This window comes from Tetrao urogallus, assembly GCF_951394365.1.
Source record: "Tetrao urogallus genome assembly, chromosome: 6".
In the NCBI taxonomy this organism is placed as follows: Eukaryota; Metazoa; Chordata; class Aves; order Galliformes; family Phasianidae; genus Tetrao; species Tetrao urogallus.
This window is the reverse complement of record NC_136819.1, coordinates 18,384,182-18,396,825: the sequence shown is the minus strand read 5'-3', so window position 1 is coordinate 18,396,825 and position 12,644 is coordinate 18,384,182. Positions and strand designations below refer to the sequence as shown.

General features: G+C 37.3%; 1 protein-coding gene across 1 annotated transcript in view; it reads left to right on the top strand.

The window, feature by feature from the left end:
* Window positions 1-7,948: 7,948 nt before the first annotated feature.
* The window catches only part of SHANK2 (SH3 and multiple ankyrin repeat domains 2), a gene marked incomplete at both ends in the record, with an annotated part of 294,167 nt that continues 289,471 nt past the window's right edge, over window positions 7,949-12,644 (top strand). Inside the window, one exon of the mRNA XM_079537510.1 lies at window positions 7,949-8,152. Within this exon, the coding sequence (XP_079393636.1) occupies window positions 7,949-8,152 (204 nt within the window). The remainder of the gene's footprint in view (window positions 8,153-12,644) is intronic.

The window sequence follows — 12,644 nt, the reverse complement described above, 5'->3', positions numbered from 1 at the left end:
TCCTAACAAACTCCAAGCGCTAACCCATTTGTAGGGAGAGGAGAATCTGTGTTTTCTACTCTCAGTACCTGACCTAAGCTACCTAATAAGACAGCAACCGAGCTTCTCTATTAATTCAAATGCAAACATTATTAAATGTTATCACAAAAATGCTTTTACGATGGATAAAAGGGAAAATAAATTGATAAGCATGAAATGTAAATAAATACTAATAAAGGTGCTTTATCCACCATGGAGATGCACCAGAAAACAAATGCATTCCACAAACTTTGATTTTTTTTTTAAATCCAATTCCTCTTGTAAGTCTTTTTAAACTCTCTTGTTCTTTCCTTCCCAACTTATATAATCTTTGTGATATTTACATAGTCAAGTGCAAGCAGAGGCTGGAAACAGGCTAAAAGATGAAGCTGATTTCCCCACAACCCTCTCCCTCTTCCTTTCTCTTTTGCCTTTCCCTTTCCCTTCCCCTTTCCCTTTCCTTTTCCCTCTTCAAAACTTCTGAAGAAACCAAGGCAAGCATTATATCCATCTTTCATAAGTAGGTAACAACCATTCAAAATTGAAGTGCTCTAATGCTTGCACACTGCTTAAAGAGAAAAATTCATAATTAGTTACTTAGTCTGTACTCGTTTTGAGTTACTGAAGGGGAAATTGTTTTGTTTTGTGCTGCTGAAGTCTGCAGCTTTGAATTCTACATACTAGACATGAGTGTGCTTGATAAAATATAAATATTTCTGTGGTCATAATATGAAGAAATACTTTACTGGATCCAGAACTGAATAGACTTCCATGATTCACGTTGACCCTTATACCTTCTCCTGATTGTTGCTTCTCATATGAATACCATATGCAGGAGACAATCTTGGTGCAGCCATTCCTAAAGCAATTCTGGCTACTTAAGCAGGATTACATAAATTGATTTCCCATGCAAGGTGTGAAATTGCTTTAAAAGTTCCAGTCCATTACTTCATCCTTCAGGGTGTGTTATGATTTCATCTTGGAAAACTATAGCATACATTGCAAGTGGTATTTAAAGAATGACATAGGAGGACTGTTGTTTGTTCATCTATTTATTGGAAAATAGATGTTCTAATAAATGTACAAAGCCAGAGGCTGTGTGAAGAACAATGATAGAAATGAAGAGAGCCTGGAAGCTACCCGCCGTGGGGCTTGAGGGGCTGGCTGTAATGCCTTGTCTGGAGGGGTGACCTTTAAATAAAGGTCAGATAAGCTTGCACTGGAAACCTTGCAGGTGCTCTGCAGAAGACACTTAAGATATTGTATTGCCAGTGGGAGTTGGCCTTTGCTGTAAACTTCACTGCGTTTAACATTTGTAAATACTTGCTGTGCACTCCCTAGCATTATGCTTTTTATTCCTTTTTGTTGTTGAAAGATTTCTAACCTTTTTACTACTCCTCTTTTTCTAATGGGCTCTATTTTCTAATGGGCTCTCTTTTATAACGTTGCGAAGTTCTTTCTATTTTAAATGTTTTTAAGCCTTTTGCACACCTGCCTCTCTTCCAGCCTCGCTTGCTCAGGGCAGTAAGTCACTTATCCACTGAATACTTTGTTTCTATCCTTCCTCTAATTTCTTTTTGTATCTTTGTGATTGAAGTTGAGCCTTTCTGCAAAAATACTTTGACCTTCTGAATAGTAAAATAAATACTGAAAGTGAAACAGTTGGAGGACAAAATATATATCTACCTTTGTACAAAAGAGAATGCCTCCAAAGCTACTTGGAAATTTAAGAAACCTTTAGAAAACGACATTGTATCTGCAGAAATATGTTGCTTGTGTAGATTTTTTATGTGCTAGGAGTGCTAGTGGAGAAATACATCCGCAAAAAGAACAAATTACCTTCTTGCAAACTGATCTTAAGACCCAATTTAATCATATGATTTTGGTATTTGGGACTCGAAATACCAGAAGTTAATGGGGCTTAGCCTCTTGTTGGCAAGTCTACACTGTGCAAGTATACATCACCATGGGGCAACAACCTGCATTAGAAATAAGGATCAAGTTCAACAGTTGCTTTATTCAATTCTCTTAAAACTCTTGATCCCTTTTGCAAAACACTTTCTCGCTTGTGCGCAGCACACCTAGCAGAGTAATACAAGGACTACAAAAGTCAGCCCTAAAACAGGGCAGCTGGAACCTCCCAGCAGTGCTGGTGGGAACAAGTGACTGTGGCCACTGATCTTCAGTGCTAAGTCCAATTCTGTATTTGGGTTTTGGTGTAAGAGATACCATGCTGACGTACAACAGCTTCAGAGAAAAGTAAAAGAGGGATTTGCTTGGCAATGTGGTACATTACTCAGCACTCATCTTGTAAAATATTTATATGGGTGTTTCAGTTATTTAACAAGGAGATAAAAAATGCATTACCACACAGTGCAACCAAGGTAAATTTAAGTGAAGGAATGGTGTAAAAAAAATGAAAGGATAATTATGCAGATGTGAATTGCAAAATATTGTATAACCAGGATTTTTTAGGTAATTGCCACAAAGGGGAAATTTTTTTTTAAAGATATATGCAAGTGATTTGCTTTTCTAGTGCTCCCTCTCACATAATAAAAGTGCTTTACAGAAGAATCAAGAACTATTTGTCCATTTTACAGATAGAGGGAACTGCAGGACCTCATAGATTAATTTTCTTAGAGCCTTGATACATGCATGTCCTTATCCTCTATTTTTCAGTCTCCTAAGTGACATTTAAACTTCTGAATAGGATCAGATCAGGAGGTGTTCCCTTGGATACAAATCTGGCTCTGTTGCAGCAGACCCCCAGGAGTGGACCCCAATCAGCACAGCTCTGCGTGATGTTGGGTCAACACCAAAGCCCCCTCCTGGTCTGATGGAGTAGGAAAAGGGAAGAAGCTACAAGGACCTCATCCCTCTGGGACTGTACCGAGAGCTGATTAGCGTTCTTCTGTTTCTCTTCATCTAGGCATATACTTTTTTAGGTTTTTGCATTTTCTTGGTTAAATTTTGTATCAGTGGATTTCAGTAGGTTGATTTGTTCTGTGTTGTTATATCTTGTTGCTGATAATCAACACATATTTATTGGCGTTGATCAGATTGCTCAATTTATATAAATTTCTTTCCCATCACATAGGCCATGGTGTCTCGGATTCACTTTACACGGGCGAACGTTTATCCTGCCTTTGCAAAAAATGTTTTCTGCCCTTTTCATGCCCTGACTATTTGCTTCTGGCCCTCTGCCATCTACTTGCTGCTGCTTATTCAAACATTTGCATAGTGATCCAGAGTGATGGACGCTGAAGCTAACCTCCCAGAACAAAAAGCTGCTCTTTAACTTGGACCAGTGCTTTGCTCTGCTCCACTGCTTGTGTCGGCGCAACAATTAAAGCTGTCGGGGCACAGTGGAGGGACCAGGAGTGCAAGGATGGGAGTGAGGCAGTGCTACTTAATGCCAGCTTTAAAGCAACAGTGCTAAGTGGAGTTGGAGTCAATCATCTTGGAAACTGTCCATTGGAATTGGTCCGCCAATCAGATTGTCTTCTCCATGGTATTTTCTGTACAACTGGAGAGATGCTGATTGTACCCCTGTCTCCAGATGAAATGTGTTTTGGTTTTAATATTAATATAATTAGAAAAAGCAATGCTAGATCTTCTTCTGCATTTTAATTTAGTAGATTGGAGAGCTGCTTATTGAGCTGAGATGTGTAATAATCCTGAATAAAGCCTGAGAATCTGTCTGTTAGGAGCTGGAAGGCTTTATATTGATGGAATTTTTTTTTTTTCTCTGAATGTTTTTTTCTTCAAAGTTAATTATTAAATACCTCTTTGTTGCAGTTGCTATTACTCTAAAAGCAAATTTTTCTCACAGCTTGGTTAATGGCATTACTCAGCCCATAACAATGCCGACTCTGTCTCTGGGATATTCCCACAGGTACATTTTTAACTTGTCTGACAATAGCAGCCTAGAGGTCTTCTCCCTGCAGGCAACAGGGCTGCTATTGTGCAAATGAATGTTTATATAAAAATAGATTGTTCTTATCGAGACTGAGAGCCAGTGACCCTTGAATTTGAAACTTTGCTCAGAGATCTGCCTTGGTGGCCTTGGGCAAGACATTTGATGTGTGTGCCTCAGCCACGTTGGAGAGAAAGGAAAACTAGTAACTATTTGATTCATCCAAAATGGGCAGTTGTGGGAGACCTCAGTCTTTGTTCTCATGACTGCAAAATGAAAATATTACAGGCCAGGGAAGGAAGTGTTTAATCCTTCAATGTCCTTTATTGTGTTTTCCATATGAAAATGTGGCTTCAGTGTTAGGGATGTGTTTCCTTCTGTCCCACCATATGTTAGTCTTTCCCTCTGCAGAAACACAGGGGAGCACAGGCTGCAGCTGCCCTGTCCTTCTGCTCTCTGCAGGGCCAGGGGGATGGATGTGGTAGAGATCCAGGTCCTGCTGAGCTGGGTGTGCAGCAGCAGCAGCAGGAAGCCACTGCTTGAGAGAGCAGTTTTTGCAGGAGTGATGGCTGGGGGATATGTCCCAGGGGAACAGGGACATTGTGCCCCCTGATCTGTCAGCCTGGGGTGCTCCTCAGATGCAGGACAGTGGGGTTTGGTCCATTCAAACTGGAGAAATGCCTGCAATTCATCTTATTTCTTGGTGCTGATACAGTGGGGAGGGGACTGTATATGAGATGTTTTTCCATGTGGGTTTTTGTGTCTGTATAGATCTGCTCCAGTTTACCACTATGAAACTAGATGGGAGGGTTTGCTACTTTTCAGGACAAATAAATTGCATGTAACCTTCATTAAGTGGATGATTTTAAACTCTAATTTTGTAGCAGGTATTTGCACTGAAGGTCTTGCAATACTTTTGTGTTTATTTAAGATAACATGCTAAATATTTGTCCATATCAAATATGTTTTAATCTCTGTAGTAAATATTTATTTTATGATATTTAGCATAGTTAAGCATAAAATGTAAAATATGCATTTGTACATTCTGTCCATGGAATACTTACTAACCATAAGGCTCCAAAAAATGCTGTTCTTACTTTTCCCTGCTGTATCAATTTGCACTCACTGGAGCCCTGCATTCAGATACACAGAGAGCTCTGGGAGCTGAAATTCTTGCCTTTTGATAACCTGTGTGCTATTTGTATAGTCTTTTATATATCCTTAGGCTCTCCTTCCACAAGAAAAGTGCTGAAAGCAGCCACTTATGTATCATATCACTGGAAAATAACATCACCTTAATTATAGTAGCCAAAACAATTATATCAGTGAAAACTAATTTACATTTTAACTATGTGACCTCCTGTTGAACCAATAAGTTTTGTTCTTCCAACGCAGGAGAATTAGGAGACTGTGATGCCATGTTATCTTCTACTGTACAAGGGTAGGCAAACCAAGCAATGTGCTTGGTTGATGGTTTTAACTGGGGAAAAGTCTTTGGAATCTCACTGGGAAAAAATTGAAACAGCTCTGATAACAACTTCCCTGAGGGTGCTGTAATAGTGAGCACCTCTTGTTAATGAATGGCTGCATCTCCTGTTTCCACTCAAATGAAGAACCAAGAAACCAAATTGCCCTAAAGTGTCTGTAGGTTTATAGAGGCATATTTGGTCTTGGTGCCCTGGCAGGATCTGTCCCTCCCAATGGTTTTGCATCTCCAGTCATCAGATTGTCTTGTTTAAAAAAAGCTTTAAAATGATCTGTTTCTGGAAAGAGCTGTTGGGGCATAGCTTCTGCTCTCTTTACTCTTGTAAATGCAGTCTTTCATTATCCTTTGTGTGGTTACTTGTCCTTTCTTTCCTGTCTTATACCAGAAAGTTTGGTGATTTAAGTTTTGTTAAGTACATAGTACTCCAGAGCTGGTCCTTTAGGTGGTAGTTTCCCTTTGTTATTCCACAGTGAGATATTTCTGGGTAATTCTTGTACGAAAATCCACTCATCAAAACCTTGGGAAGTTTTTTCCCAATTCAGCTCTTTATTTCTGTGTTGTATAATTGCAGTTTACTGCACTCTATCAAAGCAGTTGAAGCCATTGCTCTGGAATATATTCTCAGATGGCTTTAGGGCAAGACAAGCCATGTGGTGATCATGTCTTTTTCCTCACACTTGCTGGCCTATACCTCTCATATAGGTATATATGTTCATATATACTGTGTATCAACCTACTACTGTAGTCTGATTTCATATGATTCAGCATTTGTAGAAAAATAAAGCAGCCATTGAAATGTTTATGCTTTTTATTGACTTAGGGTGGTTTGGAGAGCAGCATTAATCTACAGCTCAGTGAAGCAGTAAGAAGATAAAATACTCCCTCAAGAGTTTTTGTTTGTAAATAGAGACTTGCATTAAGCTGCTATGAACTGGCAAGCTTTCATATTATTTTTGAATGCACTGTTTTTGTCTTCATTAGTAGTTATAGCTGAGGGTAATAATACTGGAATTGTCCTGCACCAGAAATAACAATACTACTTGATGATGTGGATGTATGATGTGCTGTGGAAATTTTTGACTTTGACCTTAAACTCTTGCCTTGCCACTTCCCATGCTCTGGTTCAAGCTCTGCTGCCGGCACATTGGCACCTTAAAACAATTGGAAGGGTCACCTTTTCTGCATCTTTTGTAATTATTTCAGTATGAATGACCAGTCACTGAGGAGGAATGAGTAATCTCATTGTGATTCTCAGTTGACTCAAACTGAATTATGAGACACAATAATGCAGAGAGCTCTGCTGTTGTTTGAGTGTATATTTACTTTCAGGATCTGACTATAGACCATTGTACAAAGCATACATTGAGAGATCTTGGTACAGTCATGTGGCATGTGAGAGACCTTGGCAAAGTCAGTTTGCACTTCTGTGTTTTATTTCTGCTTTAATGTCATTTTAATGTGGGCCAACAAATGGATTGGTTGGTATTTTTTTTTCTTTGAGCTATGGATTTTTCTTTATTAAAAAGCAGAAAAGTTGTCTTGGAAGGTTGCTCACAGAAGACGTGGAAAATAATGTTTACATTTTTCTGGTCTCTGAAAACTGAAGAAGTATATGTTTGCTAAACACTGCATAGTTTATGGTGGCCTTCCCTTTTTTTTTTTTTTTTTTTTTTTTTTTTAGTATAAATTTTCCTCCATTTTTCCACAAAGTAATCATTACACATTTCCCCATGAAGCTTTATATTTCTAGGGGGCAAAAGCTATCATTTGCTTCTGCAGTTGGAAAATCTCTGGAAGGAAATTGTTCTTACTGTGAGCCCTGAGCAACTGATATCTGAATGCAGAAGTCCATTCTTTAGAATTAAGTATTACTTTCATGTTATCCTAATCTATAGCACAGATGAAAATATGTTTCTAAGCTCTGTATTTATGTACACATAATAGAAAGATTTTGGTAGTGTAGAGCCAGAAAACAAAGGAATGTCTTCATCTGTCTAGTTCCCTGTAGTATTCCATTTTTTAATTGATTTTGCTATTTGAAAATACTGTTTAAAGGCTTATACCTACCGTTTCTCAGAATTAATTTTCAATAATGATATAAGTTTAGCAGGTATGTTAATGTCCTTAACTGTCCTTTTTACACTGGGAGAAATACACTTGGATACTGGAAGTACAATTTATAACATTGCTGTTTAGCAGAAAACCTGATGAGAATACTCGGTTTCTCTGGATCTTTTGGAGGACCAAGTGTGCCTGGAAGAAAGGTCATCTTTTCTTTCAATTCCTCTTTTTCCTACTCTTGGTCTTCTTTCTCTTTTGTAGTAAATTGGTGGCCAGATTTATTTCCACTACATGCTGTCTACCTCTGTAAATTACAAGAGGAAATAAGGTAAAAGCTATGACTTCACTGTTAAATTTGTGTTAGTTTCAGGAAAATAAAGAACACTTGTTGCTGGTTGATTTTTAAGACTAGCTGTTTATATATTTTTATCTTTCTGCTTTGTATTGGCAGGGTAAAAAGCTTGAACATGCCTCGTAGCCCAACATCAAGCGAAGATGAAATGGCACAGAGCTATTCTGACTATTCTGTTGAATCTGAATCTGACAGTTCCAAAGAGGAAACTATTTATGACACAATTAGAGCAACTGCAGAAAAGCCAAGCAGCAGAATGGATGACAGTCAGAGCAACACTCTGGTGATTCGAATAATAATACCTGATCTCCAGCAAACGGTAAGGGATATTACATTATCAATTAAAAGAAGTTCAGATATTACATTATCATTTAAAAGAAGTTTAGAAAGATTAACTTTGCTGTTTTCAGTCCACAGTAAGTCTGTTTTGTTTTTTTTACGACTAAGTCAAAATGTATGTCTTGTTTGCTTTTGCATCCAATTTTTTTACCCCAGTGGTGTGTCCAACTGATTGCCTAAACTAAATCCCAAGCAAGAGAATTTATTTAGCATATTAACTTGATGTAAGCTGTGAAGTGAAATACTTGTCTGATCTGCATTCGGAGACATTTGACTGAGTAGAATAAAGAGAATTTCGAATCTAAAAAGCTTATCAGAATGTATCATATACTCTCTAGGAAAGCTGCATACATAAGTAACTCCACCATCTTCTTGTTTCTCTCCTTATGAGATAGTTTTTGATTGGCTTCACAGGAATTCACCATTCTCTCTCTTTTTAGTCACCTTTGTATATCCTCTTGCTATGAAACGATATCTTTGTTAGATAGCTATGATGTTTAGAATGTAAAAATGAGGAAAGAAACATAAAAATAGATCTTTTCTTCCTGTTATGCTGCTATGCTTTCACTACACAGTCCTATTTCTCAGTCTTCCCCCCAGAGAAATCAGCACCCTTGGTCTGGAAGAAGAAGAAAGTGTGGCGTTTCCACAGGTTTTCTACAGGTTTTACAGTGATGTGAAAACATTATGTTATTTTTTCCCATCTCCTCACCAGTTATAATAGAAATGTATCAGAAATTATAGGATTAGCCTTTTCTGATTTTCTGAAATGAATCTTTTAAGATGCAAATATTCTAACCTACAGCTATGTCTCACAATCCAAAGTCAAATGGATGAAAATAGAAAGGCTTATTCTACCACGTCTTACAGATAGAGACATTAAACAGAATTTCAATTTGTTTAAAAATGTACAAAAGATTTGATAATAAAAATGTTTTTTGTTTTTTAATTAAAAAATACATCTAGGATGTTCCTTACATATCAGAAGTCTACAATCCAGAATCCACTTTCTAGTGAGGAACTATAAAATTGTTTCTTTCGTGGCAGAATGTATAAAATGCAGGATATGAAAAGTTAGAAAAAAGAAGCTGGAAAAGCTTGCTGTTGTAATTTGTAATGGTCCTCCTAAGTGCTGCAATAGGAATAGCAATTGCATCCTGGAGAAGGTCACTGGGAATTACTTGCTGATTCTATCTAGAACCACAGCTTGTCTATGTTTTGATTAATTACCTAAATTACCTAGCCGCTGTCTGGATTTTCAGCTGATGGTGTGCATCAGACTTTCTTCATTTCAAAGGTGATTATAAAACCACCATTCTTTCGGGTGTGTCTGTTACATGCATCGCTCCATGGTGACATTTAACTTCTACATCATACAGTGCTGCCACTCAAGATCTATCTCAGATGAAATTATTCCTTTCTTTTTAATTAAGTTCATTTTTGGAATGATAGAGATGGCCTGTCTACAAGCTGATAGGAAAAAACTAGTTTGACAGTATGGCCTCAGGTGTGGTTGTAGAGCTGCTTTTTTTTTTTTTTTTTTTTTTAAACTCAATGTACAGAGTGCAGCAGAAACTCAAAGAAGTCTGTGCTGAAGCTGAGACCATTCTCTCTTCAATTCTTATATTTAAGATTTCTAGTTAAGTCTTGAACCTCTTTCTGTTGAAAATGTAGTTCCACTCTATTATTTTAAATGGTGTGAAATTAAATTCTGTAAAGAGGAGGCGGTGTGGGACCTGAGCTGGACAGCAAGGCTCTTGAGGGAACAGCTGCATTGTGGCTGCAGGGATCCACCCATAGGATCTTTGGGAAATCTTGGCTGAAACACTTATCACCTTGGATCTTTCATTTCAGTGCTATAGAAATATTGAAATCTAGTGTTGTACACAGTATCCTTTTAAAAAGGTTTTTACCTGTAATGAAGTCTTCTGCCAATGTTCCTACCAGTCTGCTGTATATTTTACAATGAGTAGATCCAAAATCAACAGAAGAATTACATTTATTTTACTTGCTAGCCTCTCTCTGATGTTAAAAACAAAGTGATATGAGTCCTCTCATTTCATCACTCCGTTTCTTAGACCAATAATACTTTGCTTATTGGTACTATTGAAACTATTATTTTGTTAAAAATTAATGTTGTGCAGGAAATGAAATAAAATGTATTTTAGGTTTTCTTCTTTATTTGTTCATTTTTATTGCTTTACTTTTCAGTATTTTTTTTCCTTTTCAATAAAGTTTTAATTAAAAATAACTCAACTGTTTTAAACAGTCCTGTAGCAGATGACCTATTTCTGATTTAATTTGTAAGCCCACAAATCCTTGTGCAATAAAGTGAAATCTGGATTCAGTTTTACAAAATGATATCTTAAATGCAGCATAACATAACTTGGAAAAGGTCACAGTTCATTATAAATTACCAATCATTGCGTATGATAATTAATTGATGTTCTCATCTGAAACTTTGAAGATGCTGTAAACCTGGCCACAGTCTTATGAAGACTTATTTTTCAGTTATTATATGAATTATTTTTTGTCTCCTTTTCAGTTCAGATGATAATCCATAGTGTTGAAACAACACATCATAGAAAGAGTAATTTCTTACTGCTTTTGTTCATCTGTATTCAAGAAAGTATCCATAGCACAAGGGCATGGAGAGTGTATAAATGAGTGACGGAATGACTTCCTGAATCACACTAATATTACTGAGGGAATGGAGCTCACAAAAAATCTTCCATACATGCGTAGGAGAGCAGACAAACAAGCTCTGTCTTGTGGCATTTAACTTCCTGATTTAATAAGCCAGAAGGTACTAAATCCTTCATGGATCTAGTGTAATCTTTTGAGTAGCTGCTTATTTGCAGTGCATCCAACACAGAGAGTTCGGGCTTGTTAATCTGATGGGAATTGCAGTAAGTGACTTTTTCTCCTCTGCTAGCTGTGGTGACCTCTCTCTGCTAGTTCAGAGAATACAGATAAGCAAGTCTGAATCTCTCTTGGGCTTGAAACTAATCCCAACCTCCTACCTCATGCCCAAAGGCAATACGCATTTTTAGTGTTGAATGTCGATTGGACATGGAGAGCTAGTGAGTGGATGGTCCTGTGCTTTCCTTTAAGAAGGATGGCATCTCTTCCCTTTTTTCTTTTCCTTTTCCCTTTCCCTTTTCCCCTTCTCTTTCTCCTTTCTTTTTAGATATTCAATGCTATTTGCATTTGCGTTTTCCTTTTTGTTTGTCAAATCTTTAATACTGACATCTTCTATCCAAAGGAATAGCTTCTATTTTGCTAGTCTGATAATCACAGTTTGGAAACTGTGTATAAAACTTTTGTCAGTATTCCTCTGACACAGCACAGTTTAGTATGATTGACATCATCATGATTCTGATGAAAAAAAGTTGGTAGTTTATTGACTTAGAATGCATAAATGTTATTCCTCTGAGATTCTGTATCATGAACGTTACTCACAAGAAATAAATACATTCCCTTTAGGGAATAATGGGTGAGCTTTGTTTCCCTTGCTTCCAGTCCTTACACTCTGTGACTTCCTCTCACCAGTACTGAGAGTACAAGGTTATAATTGACTGTATCCGTCATGATCTGAAGAGCTCTAATATTACAAACACAGTTCTCTCATTTCATCAGCCTATGATGACATGCTGTCTTGCTGCTAGATTTGGATTTTTAGTGGCCCAGTGTGATTTTGTCAGGTTTTTAGTCACTGAAGGCTTTTCCTTCCTCCCTTTTTCCCTTCCTCCCTTCCTCCCTTCCCTTTTCTATTTTAATTTTAATAGTGTAAGTAACCAGGCTTCAAGGCAAACTATGACATTTTGTCTGTTCTTGGGATGCAACAGAAAGTTGGTATGAATAAATCCCATCTGTCTATCATGTTGAAGTATCTGTTTCATGTGTATTTCTGATGTTCTTTGTCATTACAAGTTTTCTGTATTTTTTAATTATTAAGTCATAAAAGCATCCTGCTAGAAAAATGTCTGGCTTTTTTTTTTACTCAGCTGCTATCTTATTTTCTCATGGTCACTCCAGTTGCAGGTGCTGAACAGGAGGGTAGTCTCTTCCATTGCCTCATGTTGCGCTGCGCTGCTGATCTGAATCCGAAGAAAGGATTTATGTCAGATAGGCTGCTAACAATTCTGTTAACCCAGAATGATCTTAAAGCCATTCAGAACGAAAGTCAGGCTTGAATTCTGCCATGAAATTAAACGTTGGTACTAGGCTTTATAAATTCTTCTATATTTAAACCGACTGATGCAAGAGAAAAATAATTTAGGGTCTTGGTGTTTTTTTGAGGCTTCATGTCCTTTTGAAATATAGCTTGTGTTTCTGTAAAACTTCAAGAACTATTAGTATGTTTCAGTCCAGTGAATGGAAAACAGCTGAACTGCCTGCTGAACTGTTTGTCTTCCTCAAGCAGACAGTAAATCCCAATGTACTGACATCAGATTTCGTGATATCTCATT